General features: G+C 47.9%; 1 protein-coding gene across 1 annotated transcript in view; it reads right to left on the bottom strand.

Annotated features, from left to right (window-relative positions):
• Positions 1 to 3,454: 3,454 nt before the first annotated feature.
• The window catches only part of AIF1L (allograft inflammatory factor 1 like), a 44,405-nt gene continuing 29,113 nt past the window's right edge, over positions 3,455 to 18,746 (bottom strand). Inside the window, exon 6 of the mRNA XM_040405813.1 lies at positions 3,455 to 3,831. Coding sequence (XP_040261747.1) covers positions 3,744 to 3,831 — 88 coding nt within the window. The 3' untranslated portion in view covers positions 3,455 to 3,743. The remainder of the gene's footprint in view (positions 3,832 to 18,746) is intronic.

The raw sequence follows: 18,746 nt of genomic DNA, 5'->3' as shown, positions 1-18,746 counted from the left end.
ATAAAGTACATGGAAGATATACTATACTGGACTGTAGTATTCAGGGAAAATTGTTGGCACTTTATTATAAATAAGTGGGTTTTGGGTTGTAGTTTGGGCCCTCGGTCTCTATAAGGTTCACCATCACTGTCCTAGGCCAAGTGACCGATGAACATGACGTCGCTGACCTAGCAAAAGCAGAGAGAAGACTTTGGCGCTTACAGGAGATCCAGTGCCCTCTCAAACAGCTGATCGGCGAGGATCCCGGGTGTCGGACGCCCACTAATCAGAGGATTGTCGTCAGTATGAAATTCTTGGAAAACTCCTTTAAGGGTGCAGTCACATGACTTTGTATTTTGCGGATGCACAAAAAATACGGATAATCCGCGTTGCATTTGTTTTTTCTTTTTTGTAACAATGCCGGTTCAACGAATATGACGCGTTCTGTATTTTTTGTGGGCGGGGTGGGCTGTCCGCAATTTTGCAGCACCGTAGAGGTGAATGGGTCTGCATCTGATCCGCTAAAATATACGTTCCTGTGAATGGGGCTTAACTTAGGGTCTGGCTGCACGTGTCATCATGGAACTTCAATGGTGTCACAACTGCGACTGGATTTTTTGTGACTGTCGTGTTGCAGTAGTTTCATTTATTATACTGGTTTTACCTAAATCCTCCAGCAGGTCGCGGCATTTATTATACTGGTTATAACTACGACCTCCAGCAGGTGGCAGCATTTATTATACTGGTTATAACTACGACCTCCAGCAGGTGGCAGCATTTATTATACTGGTTATAACTACGAGCTCCAGCAGGTGGCGGCATTTATTATACTGGTTATAACTACAACCTCCAGCAGGTGGCGGCATTTATTATACTGGTTATAACTACAACCTCCAGCAGGTGGCAGCATTTATTATACTGGTTATAACTACAACCTCCAGCAGGTGGCAGCATTTATTATACTGGTTATAACTATGACCTCCAGCAGGTGGCGGCATTTATTATACTTGTTATAACTACGACCTCCAGCAGGTGGCGGCATTTATTATACTGGTAATAACTACAACCTCCAGCAGGTGGCAGCATTTATTATACTGGTTATAACTATGACCTCCAGCAGGTGGCAGCATTTATTATACTGGTTATAACTACAACCTCCAGCAGGTGGCGGCATTTATTATACTGGTTATAACTACAACCTCCAGCAGGTGGCGGCATTTATTATACTGGTTATAACTACGACCTCCAGCAGGTGGCAGCATTTATTATACTGGTTATAACTACGAGCTCCAGCAGGTGGCAGCATTTATTATACTGGTTATAACTACAACCTCCAGCAGGTGGCGGCATTTATTATACTGGTTATAACTACGACCTCCAGCAGGTGGAGGCATTTATTATACTGGTTATAACTACGACCTCCAGCAGGTGGCAGCATTTATTATACTGGTAATAACTACAACCTCCAGCAGGTGGCAGCATTTATTATACTGGTTATAACTACAACCTCCAGCAGGTGGCGGCATTTATTATACTGGTTATAACTACAACCTCCAGCAGGTGGCAGCATTTATTATACTGGTTATAACTATGACCTCCAGCAGGTGGCAGCATTTATTATACTGGTTATAACTACGACCTCCAGCAGGTGGCGGCATTTATTATACTGGTTATAACTACAACCTCCAGCAGGTGGCGGCATTTATTATACTGGTTATAACTACGACCTCCAGCAGGTGGCGGCATTTATTATACTGGTTATAACTACGACCTCCAGCAGGTGGCAGCATTTATTATACTGGTTATAACTACGACCTCCAGCAGGTGGCGGCAGTCATTAGACAGATGAGGAGGACGTATAAGGGGGTCACAGAGATAGGGGGGTGAGGCTTGGATTAGATGATCATGGCTGCCAAGGCACAGGCGAGGTCTATCTACATTTCTGCTGGGTTCTCCGTTGACCTGTCGTTTCCTGTTAGCCTTCTGTGTGGTCTCCATGAACCAGGAGGATCAGGATGGGCACGAGTGATAGATATAGCGCCTGTAATTGTTCATTACGGCCACTAGATGGCGATCTTCACTCAGTTTTCAGATTTTGCTTCAATCCAGACTAAATTCTTACATTTTACATTGGTTTATTGCCGCCTGGCCTCGGGGCATGCTGGGAGTTGTAGTTTCCCCGTAGCTGGAGGCCTCTGATATAGACTTTGCTGTGTTGTAGCGCATGGTGGGAGTTGTCATCCTCCTCCTCACTTGGTTCACTGCGCTGCTGGAGATGTTGTGACTACGTCCTGCAGAGTGTCGCGCCCCAACAATGTGATGCTCGTTGCGTTTGCAGAATGCGGACTGAGTCTGAGAGATTTGTAGATGCAGCTCTGGATGCGACTGGAGTAGAAAGTGTGATGGAACTCACTGGAATATATCTTGGGGGAGGGGGGGGGAGGTGTGAGGAGGAGAAGTTTGGTTCCAGGTGAGATCTGGTCAGGAAAGCTGAGTGCCGACCAATATGGCCGCCATTAGAGTGTTCCTAGTCCTGCCTGGCCATACACCGTAATGGGGAGGAGCCTGACACAACCACACCTCCAAAGAAGACTGCTGTGTTTGGGGGGAGGGGGGGTTATTAGAGGGCACCCCCCCCCCCCCCATTGATGATATCTCGCCCGTCTATAATAAGATTGGAGAAGTGACGGATTACACAACATCCCGCTTCCACTTCATATCTCCTCCGTCAGCGGACACTGAGGAAGCGGTGCGATGTTCTGCAGCCGGCACAAAGAGGAACTACAACCCCCCTCCTCCAGCACCGCAGACACTCCAGTCCAGGCTCTTCTCCCCCACCAGTAAACCCAATTCTTATCACTGCTGAGGGTTTGTTACAGTTGTATCCAGTGAGCAACAATAATCCTCTGCTTTACTCGAGTCACATCCAAAGCTGCATTCACAATCGGCGGCAGCTCACTGCTGATCCCCTGATTGGTTGGCCGCTTTGCACGGTGGGAGGTGTAGTCTTTTAGGAACGTCTGAAAAGAGCTGCGTTTCCCATGATGCAGTGCATTGTGGGATAGTAGGGTAAAATTCTGACTGCAGCTCTGGATGTGACTGGAGTATTGGATCACTGCCCTGTCTATAGGACATTAGCCGGGTCTTGAAGGCTGACAACTCCATGAAAGTTGTCGGAGCCCAACCTCCATTTCTTGTATCGCTTAGAGAGCTGCACTGATTTAAAGGGGAACACCACAAAAACGTGCCCTAGAAATATGGCCTCCCTCAGATGTGTAAGATCTCCGGCATCTGAAGCCTCTCTGTTGTCCATCTCCGTTTGCTGTCAGTGAATGGAGACATACAGAAGTCATTGAAAGTGAGAGATGGGGTACACTGTCACGACTCCTGGACATGATCAGGTTTGCAGCCGCGTGTTCACTGACAGCAAGCAGAGATCTAAGCACAAGCTATAATAAAAACCCCGGACACTGAATAGTATAGACGGCTCTTTACAAAATATACATTATTATGAAGAAAACAGAGAAGAAAACGGAAAGAAACACAATTTCGTTCTACACTGGTCCACGCCCCAAGAGCTGGCACTCTAACGGCTCGCACAGCTGTGGGGAAGACTGTAATGTTATCTTACAGCGCGAGGACCAGACGTCCCTGTAATAAATAATGGATGCTCTAGGGGGCGACGCCCGGGGGTCGCTCAGAAGGCACTTGGCTGGTCACAGTTCTTGGTCGCAGACTTGGCTTTGAGGCCGGAGGCGGCTGGTTTATGGCAGGCTGCTGATGTCTCTTCTGGGTGGGGGGCCCACGGGTTTTGGGGGGGCTTCATAGGCTTTTCCTTCAAACATCATGATGCTGGAAAGATAAAGAAAGGGTTAAAGAGGAACTAAAGCCAAAAAAAGAGCAACCAACAAAACACAACATCAATGAAAAGCAATGGATTGTCCTCTCAGGCTGCAGCCCTGTCTTCTCCCCCTCCTTCACCTCAGCCAGGAAGTCCCCGAGGAGGGGGCTGGGATCAGCCGGGATAACGTACCTCCACACAGCGAGAGCGTACGTCCTGGATACGAGATAACGTACGTCCTAGTTACTAACAGTATAAAATACCGCCATGTGGATCTGTAAAGGAGTCGGGAGGGTAATAAATCTACCAAGATAAATCCCCCTTCCCATTCCTAAATGGTGCCATAGTGGGACAGATTTGTCTTCCAGGTTCCAGGGAAAGCTGGGTTACCATCATGTGGATCTATAATAGACTGCAGAATTCTAAGGCCCCTTTTACACGGGCGTTGCGGATTGGGTCCGGATGCGTTCAGGGAAAATGGTGCGATTTTGACACTAAAACAAGTCAGTTTTCACTGCGATTGCGTTCCATGTTTGCGTTTTTTCCGCGCGGGTGCAAAACATTGTAATGCGTTTTGCACGCGCGTGAGAAAAATCGGCATGTTTGGTACCCAGACCCGGACTTCTTCACTGAAGTTCGGGTTTGGGTTCGGTGTTTTGTAGATTTTATTATTTCCCCTTATAACATGTTCGCGCAGCCGGCATCTCTTCTGTCTTCTTCTTTGAGGAATAGGACCTTTTGATGACGTCACTCCGGTCATCACATGGTCAATCACACGATCTTTTACCATGGTGATGGATCATGTGACGGACCATGTGATGAGTGCAGTAACGTCACCACAGGTCCTCTTCCTGTGCACAGCAAAGAAGAAGACAGAAGAGATGCCGGCAGCGCAAGCAAGTGGATTAAGGTGAGTTATATTATTTTTTATTTATTTTTAACCCCTCCAGCCCTATTGTACTATGCATTCTGTATTCAGAATGCTATTATTTTCCCGTGTAACCATGTTATAAGGGAAAATAATAATGATCGGGTCCCCATCCCAATCGCCTCCTAGCAACCGTGCGTGAAAATCGCACCGCATCCGCACTTGCTTGCAATTTTCACTCAGCCCCATTCCCTTCTATGGGGCCTGCGTTGCGTGAAAAATGCAGAATATAGAACATGCTGCGATTTTCACGCAACGCATAAGTGATACGTGAAAATCACCGCTCATGTGCACAGCCCCATAAAAAATGAATGGGTCGGGATTCAGTGCGGGTGCAATGCGTTCACGTCACGCATTGCACCCGCGCGGAAAACTCGCTCGTGTGAAAAGGGCCTTAAGCTACCAAAAAAATCCCCCTCCCACTAGGGCTGAAACGATTACTTTGATTGAATCGAGTAATTCGGCACAAAAAAATCCTCTATGCAAATTTTTGACCACGGAGCGGGAGTGAAGAGCTTGCTATTACTCACCGCTCCGTGGTCGCCCGCACCGTGCTGCACTTTCAGCCCTGACACCTCGTCAGGACGTAGTACACGTAAGCGTGCACTGTGACCCGCCGCTGTGTGACGGAGAAGAAGATGGACGAGCTGTGTAGCGGCGCCCCTACAGGAGAGGTAAGTATTTTATCTCACTGGCGCTGGGGACATGGCCAGGAGGGGCAGCTGGTGACACTGAGGGGGCAGCGGGGGGCCACCTGATGGCACTGGGGGGGGGGGGGCAAGCTGGTGGCAGCTGATGGCACTGGGGGGGGGGCAAGCTGGTGGGCAGCTGGTGAGTTTTTATAAAGAAAAATGTTCTTTTAATTTGTTTTTTGTTATTAGAGTACTCGATCAATAGAATACTCGATTACAAAAATAGTCGATAGCCGCAGCCCTACTCCCCGCTCAGGTTCCTGGGAAAGCTGGGTTACTACCATATGGATCTTTAATTAAGTCTGGAGATTTCTAAATCTATCAAGAAAAATCCCCCTTCTCACTCCTAAATAGTGCCACCTCACTGTGTTTGAGGATCCTGGGAAAGCTGGGTTACAACCATGTGGAACTGTGATGACTGCAGAATACTAAATCTGCCAAAATAAATCCCCCTCCCTATTCCTAAATGGTGCCATAGTGGGACAGATTTGTCTTTCAGTTTCCTGGGAAAGCTGGGTTACTACCATGTGGAACTATGATAGATTACAGAGTACTAAATCTGCCACGATAAATCCCCCGTCCTATCAGATCTTCTTCTCTTGTGACAGTCGTTACTACTGAAGTGTGTAAGACTGTTATTATGGGGCATCAGTGGACATTATATGGAGAGGGGTATAAGAGGAGAGAACTACAACTCCCAGCATGTTTGGTTCCCCTTTAATATGGAGTCTGTGCCACTTAGGGGGTAAGACCCATCAAGGGAAAGGGGGGGGGGGGGGGGGTCCTGATTGTCTGTGTCCATTCTGGCTATGGGTGGGAATTAGGCTACTGGGGGCGTGAGCACATGAAGGGTCCCCCACCCCTCTGCATATGACCCTGCTTCAGTCCAAGGGGTAACCCCGAAATAACCATGGCCAGTATAACTGCCCGGCCTTCTATGATCATGCCTGTCTTCCAGTGTGGAGCGGGCCCCATCAGTGGTGGCAGGAGCCAGCTCCAGGAGGGGCCCCTCTCCCCTATGCACCCCCTGACTCAAACAGAAAGACCCCTCACATTCTGCAGCAAATACTGAGCTGTAATATGTGTATTACAGAGCAGCCACTGGGATCCGGGGTGAACGTCCTCATCATCTCCTCCATGTTCTCACTTCTTTAAAAATAAGGAACAAAATCACAAATTCAGAACATCCAGAAATTCTTCGGTGACGCATCCCAGGAGAAAATGCTGACTCTGTAGCTTTAAGAGGTTTAAGTAACAGCACCTTATGGCCCAGAAGAAAAGAGAAAAAACCTAATTTAATATAATATAGGGAGATGAGACAATGATCCACAGGACTGAAGAGTGGAGACCCTGCAGGAGGGCAATCAACTTGTTGTGACCAGCAGATGGCGCTGCAGTCTCCATTATTTTCAGGTTTCTAGCATCGTGCTGTAGGACAGGAGAATACAGTCTATTGCCCCCTGTTATCAGCCATTTCAGAGGAGAGGATGACTGTAGGACAAGAGAATACAGTCTATTGCCCCCTGTTATCAGCCATTTCAGGGGAGAGGATGACTGTAGGACAGGAGAATACAGTCTATTGCTCCCTGTTATCAGCCATTTCAGGGGAGAGGATGACTGTAGGACAGGAGCATACAGTCTATTGCTCCCTGTTATCAGACATTTCAGAGGAGAGGATGACTGTAGGACAGGAGAATACAGTCTATTGGCCCCTGTTATCAGCCATTTCAGGGGAGAGGATGACTGTAGGACAGAAGAATACAATCTATTGCTCCCTGTTATCAGCCATTTCAGGGGAGAGGATGACTGTAGGACAGGAGAATACAATCTATTGCCCCCTGTTATCAGCCATTTCAGGGGAGAGGATGACTGTAGGACAGGAGAATACAGTCTATTGCCTCCTGTTATCAGCCATTTCAGGGGAGAGGATGACTGTAGGACAGGAGAATACAGTCTATTGCTCCCCGTTATCAGCCATATCAGGGGAGAGGATGACTGTAGGACAGGAGAATACAGTCTATTGCCCCCCGTTATCAGCCATTTCAGGGGAGAGGATGACTGTAGGACAGGAGAATACAGTCTATTGCCCCCTGTTATCAGCCATTTCAGAGGAGAGGATGACTGTAGGACAGGAGAATACAGTCTATTGCTCCCTGTTATCAGCCATTTCAGGGGAGAGGATGACTGTAGGACAGGAGAATACAGTCTATTGCCCCCTGTTATCAGCCATTTCAGGGAGAGGATGACTGTAGGACAGGAGAATACAATCTATTGCTCCCTGTTATCAGACATTTCAGAGGAGAGGATGACTGTAGGACAGGAGAATACAGTCTATTGGCCCCTGTTATCAGCCATTTCAGGGGAGAGGATGACTGTAGGACTGGAGAATACAATCTATTGCTCCCTGTTATCAGCCATTTCAGGGGAGAGGATGACTGTAGGACAGGAGAATACAGTCTATTGCCCCCTGTTATCAGCCATTTCAGGGGAGAGGATGACTGTAGGACAGGAGAATACAGTCTATTGGCCCCTGTTATCAGCCATTTCAGGGGAGAGGATGACTGTAGGACAGGAGAATACAATCTATTGCTCCCTGTTATCAGCCATTTCAGGGGAGAGGATGACTGTAGGACAGGAGAATACAGTCTATTGCCCCCTGTTATCAGCCATTTCAGGGGAGAGGATGACTGTAGGACAGGAGAATACAGTCTATTGGCCCCTGTTATCAGCCATTTCAGGGGAGAGGATGACTGTAGGACAAGAGAATACAGTCTATTGCTCCCTGTTATCAGCCATTTCAGGGGAGAGGATGACTGTAGGACAGGAGAATACAATCTATTGCCCCCTGTTATCAGCCATTTCAGGGGAGAGGATGACTGTAGGACAGGAGAATACAGTCTATTGCTCCCTGTTATCAGACATTTCAGAGGAGAGGATGACTGTAGGACAGGAGAATACAGTCTATTGGCCCCTGTTATCAGCCATTTCAGGGGAGAGGATGACTGTAGGACAGGAGAATACAGTCTATTGCCCCCCGTTATCAGCCATTTCAGGGGAGAGGATGACTGTAGGACAGGAGAATACAATCTATTGCCCCCTGTTATCAGCCATTTCAGGGGAGAGGATGACTGTAGGACAGGAGAATACAGTCTATTGCTCCCTGTTATCAGACATTTCAGAGGAGAGGATGACTGTAGGACAGGAGAATACAGTCTATTGGCCCCTGTTATCAGCCATTTCAGGGGAGAGGATGACTGTAGGACAGGAGAATACAGTCTATTGCCTCCTGTTATCAGCCATTTCAGGGGAGAGGATGACTGTAGGACAGGAGAATACAGTCTATTGCTCCCCGTTATCAGCCATATCAGGGGAGAGGATGACTGTAGGACAGGAGAATACAGTCTATTGCCCCCCGTTATCAGCCATTTCAGGGGAGAGGATGACTGTAGGACAGGAGAATACAATCTATTGCCCCCCGTTATCAGCCATTTCAGAGGAGAGGATGACTGTAGGACAGGAGAATACAGTCTATTGCCCCCTGTTATCAGACATTTCAGGGGAGAGGATGACTGTAGGACAGGAGAATACAGTCTATTGCCCCCTGTTATCAGCCATTTCAGGGGAGAGGATGACTGTAGGACAGGAGAATACAGTCTATTGCCCCCTGTTATCAGCCATTTCAGGGGAGAGGATGACTGTAGGACAGGAGAATACAGTCTATTGCCCCCTGTTATCAGCCATTTCAGGGGAGAGGATGACTGTAGGACAGGAGAATACAGTCTATTGCTCCCTGTTATCAGCCATTTCAGGGGGGAGAGGATGACTGTAGGACAGGAGAATACAGTCTATTGCCCCCTGTTATCAGCCATTTCAGGGGAGAGGATGACTGTAGGACAGGAGAATACAGTCTATTGCCCCCTGTTATCAGACATTTCAGGGGAGAGGATGACTGTAGGACAGGAGAATACAGTCTATTGCTCCCTGTTATCAGCCATTTCAGGGGAGAGGATGACTGTAGGACAGGAGAATACAGTCTATTGCCCCCTGTTATCAGCCATTTCAGGGGAGAGGATGACGGTAGGACAGGAGAATACAGTCTATTGCCCCTGTTATCAGCCATTTCAGAGGAGAGGATGACTGTAGGACAGGAGAATACAGTCTATTGCCCCCTGTTATCAGCCATTTCAGGGGAGAGGATGACTGTAGGACAGGAGAATACAGTCTATTGCCCCCTGTTATCAGCCATTTCAGGAGAGAGGATGACTGTAGGACAGGAGAATACAGTCTATTGCTCCCTGTTATCAGCCATTTCAGGGGAGAGGATGACTGTAGGACAGGAGAATACAGTCTATTGGCCCCTGTTATCAGCCATTTCAGGAGAGAGGATGACTGTAGGACAGGAGAATACAGTCTATTGCTTCCTGTTATCAGCCATTTCAGGGGAGAGGATGACTGTAGGACAGGAGAATACAGTCTATTGCCCCCTGTTATCAGCCATTTCAGGGGAGAGGATGACTGTAGGACAGGAGAATACAGTCTATTGGCCCCTGTTATCAGCCATTTCAGGAGAGAGGATGACTGTAGGACAGGAGAATACAGTCTATTGCTTCCTGTTATCAGCCATTTCAGGGGAGAGGATGACTGTAGGACAGGAGAATACAGTCTATTACTCCCTGTTATCAGCCATTTCAGGGGAGAGGATGACTGTAGGACAGGAGAATACAGTCTATTGCCTCCTGTTATCAGCCATTTCAGGGGAGAGGATGACTGTAGGACAGGAGAATACAGTCTATTGCCCCCTGTTATCAGCCATTTCAGGGGAGAGGATGACTGTAGGACAGGAGAATACAGTCTATTGCCCCCTGTTATCAGCCATTTCAGGGGAGAGGATGACTGTAGGACAGGAGAATACAGTCTATTGCCTCCTGTTATCAGCCATTTCAGGGGAGAGGATGACTGTAGGACAGGAGAATACAGTCTATTGCCCCCTGTTATCAGCCATTTCAGGGGAGAGGATGACTGTAGGACAGGAGAATACAGTCTATTGCCCCCTGTTATCAGCCATTTCAGGGGAGAGGATGACTGTAGGACAGGAGAATACAGTCTATTGCCCCCTGTTATCAGCCATTTCAGGGGAGAGGATGACTGTAGGACAGGAGAATACAGTCTATTGCCCCCTGTTATCAGCCATTTCAGGGGAGAGGATGACTGTAGGACAGGAGAATACAGTCTATTGCCTCCTGTTATCAGCCATTTCAGGGGAGAGGATGACTGTAGGACAGGAGAATACAATCTATTGCCCCCTGTTATCAGCCATTTCAGGGGAGAGGATGACTGTAGGACAGGAGAATACAGTCTATTGCCCCCTGTTATCAGCCATTTCAGGGGAGAGGATGACTGTAGGACAGGAGAATACAGTCTATTGCCCCCTGTTATCAGCCATTTCAGGGGAGAGGATGACTGTAGGACAGGAGAATACAGTCTATTGCCCCCTGTTATCAGCCATTTCAGGGGAGAGGATGACTGTAGGACAGGAGAATACAGTCTATTGCCTCCTGTTATCAGCCATTTCAGGGGAGAGGATGACTGTAGGACAGGAGAATACAGTCTATTGCCCCCTGTTATCAGCCATTTCAGGGGAGAGGATGACTGTAGGACAGGAGAATACAGTCTATTGCCCCCTGTTATCAGCCATTTCAGGGGAGAGGATGACTGTAGGACAGGAGAATACAGTCTATTGCTCCCTGTTATCAGCCATTTCAGGGGAGAGGATGACTGTAGGACAGGAGAATACAGTCTATTGCTCCCTGTTATCAACCATTTCAGAGGACAGGATGACTGTAGGACAGGAGAATACAATCTATTGCCCCCTGTTATCAGCCATTTCAGGGGAGAGGATGACTGTAGGACAGGAGAATACAGTCTATTGCTCCCTGTTATCAGCCATTTCAGGGGAGAGGATGACTGTAGGACAGGAGAATACAGTCTATTGCTCCCTGTTATCGGCCATTTCAGGGGAGAGGATGACTGTAGGACAGGAGAATACAATCTATTGCCCCCTGTTATCAGCCATTTCAGGGGAGAGGATGACTGTAGGACAGGAGAATACAGTCTATTGCTCCCTGTTATCGGCCATTTCAGGGGAGAGGATGACTGTAGAACAGGAGAATACAGTCTATTGCTCCCTGTTATCAGCCATTTCAGGGGAGAGGATGACTGTAGGACAGGAGAATACAGTCTATTGCCCCTGTTATCAGCCATTTCAGGGGAGAGGATGACTGTAGGACAGGAGAATACAGTCTATTGCTCCCCTGTTATCAGCCATTTCAGGGGAGAGGATGACTGTAGGACAGGAGAATACAGTCTATTGCCCCCTGTTATCAGCCATTTCAGGGGAGAGGATGACTGTAGGACAGGAGAATACAGTCTATTGTCCCCCTGTTATCAGCCATTTCAGGGGAGAGGATGACTGTAGGACAGGAGAATACAGTCTATTGCTCCCTGTTATCAGCCATTTCAGGGGAGAGGATGACTGTAGGACAGGAGAATACAGTCTATTGCTCCCTGTTATCAGCCATTTCAGGGGAGAGGATGACTGTAGGACAGGAGAATACAGTCTATTGCTCCCTGTTATCAGCCATTTCAGGGGAGAGGATGACTGTAGGACAGGAGAATACAGTCTATTGCTCCCTGTTATCAGCCATTTCAGGGGAGAGGATGACTGTAGGACAGGAGAATACAGTCTATTGCCCCCTGTTATCTGCCATTTCAGGGGAGAGGATGACTGTAGGACAGGAGAATACAATCTATTGCTCCCTGTTATCAGCCATTTCAGGGGAGAGGATGACTGTAGGACAGGAGAATACAGTCTATTGCTCCCTGTTATCAGCCATTTCAGGGGAGAGGATGACTGTAGGACAGGAGAATACAGTCTATTGCCCCCTGTTATCAGCCATTTCAGGGGAGAGGATGACTGTAGGACAGGAGAATACAGTCTATTGCCTCCTGTTATCAGCCATTTCAGGGGAGAGGATGACTGTAGTACAGGAGAATACAGTCTATTGCCCCCTGTTATCAGCCATTTCAGGGGAGAGGATGACTGTAGGACAGGAGAATACAGTCTATTGCCTCCTGTTATCAGCCATTTCAGGGGGAGGATGACTGTAGGACAGGAGAATACAATCTATTGCCTCCTGTTATCAGCCATTTCAGGGGAGAGGATGACTGTAGGACAGGAGAATACAGTCTATTGCCCCCTGTTATCAGCCATTTCAGGGGGAGGATGACTGTAGGACAGGAGAATACAATCTATTGCCTCCTGTTATCAGCCATTTCAGGGGAGAGGATGACTGTAGGACAGGAGAATACAGTCTATTGCTCCCTGTTATCAGCCATTTCAGGGGAGAGGATGACTGTAGGACAGGAGAATACAGTCTATTGCTCCCTGTTATCAGCTATCGGCTTCAGTGTTCATTAATGAGTTGAGTGACATGAGGCCCCCATATCTCCAGTGCAGATACATTTTTATCATATATGGCTGATATCAGACGCTTTTGCACCGTAATAAGATCTGGACTTTAGTGTTACCGGCCCTTTAAGTAAAAGCTTTCCAGTGCGTTTATCCCCTGTTTATATGCTTGGGATTAGGAGTGGCCCGACCTGCCCCAGGTTATATGCAGAGGTATATATGGTATACAGGGATGTTCTGCAGCGTGATACAAGCTAATAAATCCTGAGTAATATAAAGTGATAGCAATCACGTCAGCCTTCTCCTAACCTAATAGAGCAATTGCAAGATGAATGGTGAAGCATCTGCCCACCTTCGGACCCCCCTGAGCGGAGTCTGTGCATCCGGTAACCGTACGTTCATGTCTGAACCCCTCATCGTATTCGGCAGCTCCCTTAAAGCTATATACCCACATTTTATTTGCGCCTCCACACCATTCACCACCCAAGCTGCAGCACAATGAAAGGCAGACTCCATACAAAGTGCAGAGAAGAACTGCCAGCGCTCCCCTCCCCTGAGCCCCCAATTTCCTTCTCACGGAGCTCTATTTGGGGCGCCTCATGGGAATGCATTGAAAGAGACAAGACGCACAGAAAACGGATTGTCTGGAGGTTAGGCAGCGTGCCACATGTGAGGGGGTCTCAGCCACTCCAGAGCCCGCCGCCCCGGCCGGAGATAATGGCTGATAACAGGGAGGGATGAGGGTTGGACATCCGCACAAAGGGCCGTACTGTTCCCACCCGGTGCGGCAGTAACTGGAGGAGAGCCCCCGATACTGGAGCCTCATCCTCCGAAAGGTGACCGGTTACCTGATCCCAAAGACTCTGATGTCTCCAGAGATAAGAGAATATGATCCCCCTGAGGGGTCACATGTAGTGAGGAGCGGCCCCTAAAATCAGAAATCTCATCAGTCAAGGGGAAAGCTGGATCACAACCAACAGGGTCATCATTATGGCCCCCACAAGGGTAATTATCCGGCTCTCCTGAGTGGGTGATGTATCTGCTGCTCAGGGCAGTAGGAAAGCTGGGTGGTCATCCCTGAAGGCCAGGGTGGTGGTCTCGTAACTAAACGGGCCGTGAGAACAAAGGGGTGACTAATAATATAGGGACCACCTGGTATAATGCACTAGAGGAAGCACACATAATGGGGGCCATATTTTGCTACTTTCAAGAATCATGTTCTGGGAGCCTGGCCCCCACACACTAATACAGACTGCACCCCCATAATACAGGCCAAAGTGCCATCAACCCCCCATAAATAGTATCAATAACGTGACCCCCTAGAGGGAGCGCACTACATACAGATTATACAGTCACCACTAGAGGGAGCTCACTACATACAGATTATACAGCCACCACTAGAGGGAGCTCACTACATACAGATTATACAGCCACCACTAGGGGGAGCTCACTACATACAGATTATACAGCCACCACTAGAGGGATCTCACTACATACAGATTATACAGCCACCACTAGAGGGAGCTCACTACATACAGATTATGCACCCACCACTAGGGGGAGCTCACTACATACAGATTATACAGCCACCACTAGAGGGAGCTCACTACATACAGATTATACAGCCACCACTAGGGGGAGCGCACTACATACAGATTATACAGTCACCACTAGAGGGAGCTCACTACATACAGATTATACAGCCACCACTAGAGGGATCTCACTACATACAGATTATACAGCCACCACTAGAGGGAGCTCACTACATACAGATTATGCACCCACCACTAGGGGGAGCTCACTACATACAGATTATACAGCCACCACTAGAGGGAGCTCACTACATACAGATCATACAGCCACCACTAGGGGGATCTTACTACATACAGATTATACAGCCACCACTAGGGGTAGCTCACTACATACAGATTATACAGCCACCACTAGGGGTAGCTCACTACATACAGATTATACAGCCACCACTAGGAGGAGTTTACTACATACAGATTATACAGCCACCACTAGAGGGAGCTCACTACATACAGATTATACAGCCACCACTAGGGGGAGATCACTACATAACGATTATACAGCCACCACTAGAGGGAGCTCACTACATACAGATTATACAGCCACCACTAGAGGGATTTTACTACATACAGATTATGCACCCACCACTAGGGGGAGCTTACTACATACAGATTATACAGCCACCACTAGAGGGAGCTCACTACATACAGATTATACAGCCACCACTAGAGGGATTTTACTACATACAGATTATACAGTCACCAATAGAGGGAGCTCACTACATACAGATTATACAGCCACCACTAGGGGTAGCTCACTACATACAGATTATACAGCCACCACTAGGGGGAGTTTACTACATACAGATTATACAGCCACCACTAGAGGGAGCTCACTACATACAGATTATACAGCCACCACTAGGGGGAGATCACTACATACAGATTATACAGCCACCACTAGGGGGAGCTTACTATATACAGATTATACAGCCACCACTAGGGGTAGCTCACTACATACAGATTATACAGCCACCACTAAGGGGAGTTTACTACATACAGATTATACAGCCACCACTAGAGGTAGCTCACTACATACAGGTTATACAGCCACCACTAGAGGGAGCTCATTACATTCAGATTATACAGCCACCACTAGGGGGAGCGCACTACATACAGATTATACAGCCACCACTAGAGGGAGCTCACTACATACAGATTATACAGCCACCACTAGGGGGAGATCACTACATACAGATTATACAGCCACCACTAGTGGGAGTTTACTATATACAGATTATACAGCCACCACTAGGGGTAGCTCACTACATACAGATTATACAACCACCACTAGGGGGAGCTTACTACATACAGATTATACAGCCACCACTAGAGAGAGCTCACTGCATACAGATTATACAGCCACCACTAGAGGGAGCTCACTGCATACAGATTATACAGCCACCACTAGGGGGAGCTCACTACATACAGATTATACAGCCACCACTAGGGGGAGATCAGTACATACAGATTATACAGCCACCACTAGAGGGCGCTCACTACATACAGATTATACAGCCACCACTAGAGGGAGCTCACTACATACAGGTTATACAGCCACCACTAGAGGGAGCTCATTACATTCAGATTATACAGCCACCACTAGGGGTAGCTCACTACATACAGATTATACAGCCACCACTAGGGGGAGCTTACTACATACAGATTATACAGCCACCACTAGAGAGAGCTCACTGCATACAGATTATACAGCCACCACTAGAGGGAGCTCACTGCATACAGATTATACAGCCACCACTAGGGGGAGCTCACTACATACAGATTATACAGCCACCACTAGGGGGAGATCAGTACATACAGATTATACAGCCACCACTAGAGGGCGCTCACTACATACAGATTATACAGCCACCACTAGAGGGAGCTCACTACATACAGGTTATACAGCCACCACTAGAGGGAGCTCATTACATTCAGATTATACAGCCACCACTAGGGGGAGCTCACTACATACAGATTATACGGCCAGTACTAGTGTTATGTGCTGCTGTCTGCTCTGATATCTCTTTTGGGGCAAAGGATAGTGGGGTGTGAAGGGGTTAATAATGCTATACAGACACTGGTTATTGCACCTGTAATACTCAGTTATTCTTGTGCTGCTCCATAGGGGTAGCGACGTTATCTAGTGACTTTACGTTCAGTCTTAAGATATATTTAGATGTCGCTTTGTTTTGTCTGCGCCCCAGGATTCCTCTGGAGGACGCTTAATTGTGCGGTGCCTGCTGTGAACAGCTGCGCTCCACCCTCCACATCAGTCCTGGGAAGAGTGGAGTCCGGGGACCGCGACAAACACAAAGCTGCTCTTCAAGTGCATGGGCGTGGGGTCTGGGGAGGGGGAGTGGGGGGACTTCGCTTCTGCGGCACTTCTTATAGACCCCATGATGTCTGATAGCGGATTGAGACCTGTCCCTGTGTGCAGTATCTAATCCTATCCTGTGTGATACTGACTGCTGAGCTGTGTATCTAATCCTATCCTGTGTGATACTGACTGCTGAGCTGTGTATCTAATCCTATCCTGTGTGATACTGTCTGCTGAGCTGTGTATCTAATCCTATCCTGTGTGATACTGTCTGCTGAGCTGTGTATCTAATCCTATCCTGTGTGATACTGTCTGCTGAGCTGTGTATCTAATCCTCTCCTGTGTGATACTGTCTGCTGAGCTGTGTATCTAATCCTATCCTGTGTGATACTGTCTGCTGAGCTATGTATCTAATCCTATCCTGTGTGATACTGTCTGCTGAGCTGTGTATCTAATCCTATCATGTGTGATACTGTCTGCTGAGCTGTGTATCTAATCCTATCATGTGTGATACTGTCTGCTGAGCTGTGTATCTAATCCTATCCTGTGTGATACTGTCTGCTGAGCTGTGTATCTAATCCTATCCTGTGTGATACTGTCTGCTGAGCTGTGTATCTAATCCTGTCCTGTGTGATAATGTCTGCTGAGCTGTGTATCTAATCCTATCCTGTGTGATACTGTCTGCTGAGCTGTGTATCTAATCCTGTCCTGTGTGATACTGTCTGCTGAGCTGTGGAGACCTCACAGATACACTGCCTGAGATGGAGCCTGTTTTCTTGCTGTCAGTGAATGGGAACATTCCTGTTTACCTTCAGAGGCTGAAACACTTCTGGACGTAATGTTTCTCACAGATGGGGGTTTGTTACAATGTATCCCGTCCAGACTATGGGACTCCAGACTGATACATTGTAACAAACTATCAGGACAGGAGGGAGATTTCTGCTGCTCGTGTGTTTAACTCCCAGAAGATTGTCTAGGCTGGATACAACTGTAACAAACTCTCTGCTGTGAGAAATAATAGGTCAGGATGAGGATGCTGTAATTTACTGACAGCAAGCAGAGATCTTGAAAATGAGGGACTGAAACAGAAAGTCTGTAGTGTGACAACCCCCTGCTAGTATTTGGCATTGGAGGGCGGCTATAGCACGGCACAGACCTATAGGTGGTCGGGGGAGTTACCTCCTCAGGGGACACGTATGTGGTAGAACGGGTTCGGCTCTGCGCCACCGGCTGTGACACAACACTGGGAGTAATCGGGGTACAGTCATAGGAGGCAGATTACAGGGGAGGGGCGATGCCAGCTATGTATGTAGGTATCCGGAAGGTATTCGGCTCTCCCGATAATACAGGTGCGGCTCGGATACCTGTCACGGGTCAGTGATCAGGTAGAATGGTTTGGTCATGACGAGCTGCAGTTCTCTGGTGTCAGCCATTAATTCCCCACACTGAACCGAATGTATGTGGTCTGTCCTATAAAATGCAGGAAGCGCAGCTCTGGAGCACAAACTGCTGACACAAGTGACTGCAGCACAAAATGTGCACTAGTAAAATAATAGTACATCTGAATCTAGTATATGAGATGTAATACTCTAGTCACCACCAGAGCTGCACACCAGTGCTTTTACAGCAGACACTGGACTAGCAAGCAGATGTCAGGTTGTGGGACCCGAGAACCAACAGGATAGCAGCAGAATTGCCGGTGCAGCTTTGGATGTGACTGGAGCATAAGGCATGATGTAACTTTAGGGTCTCTCTCCCTTGTTTATTGTCCTCCACAACTAAGTGTCATGGCCGCCATCTGCCTGGCACTGGCTTTCTGCTCAGCTGGTACATGACGGGTGATGCCAGGCTGCCACCAACTGCTCTGTTGTGACCCAGCACATTCCAATGCCGGCGTCCTACACACTGGAATGAGATGCCCACGATCCA

The sequence above is a fragment of the Bufo bufo genome, chromosome 8, assembly GCF_905171765.1.
Source record: "Bufo bufo chromosome 8, aBufBuf1.1, whole genome shotgun sequence".
In the NCBI taxonomy this organism is placed as follows: Eukaryota; Metazoa; Chordata; class Amphibia; order Anura; family Bufonidae; genus Bufo; species Bufo bufo.
The sequence above is the reverse complement of the archived record's forward strand: the minus strand, read 5'-3'. Positions and strand labels throughout refer to the sequence as shown.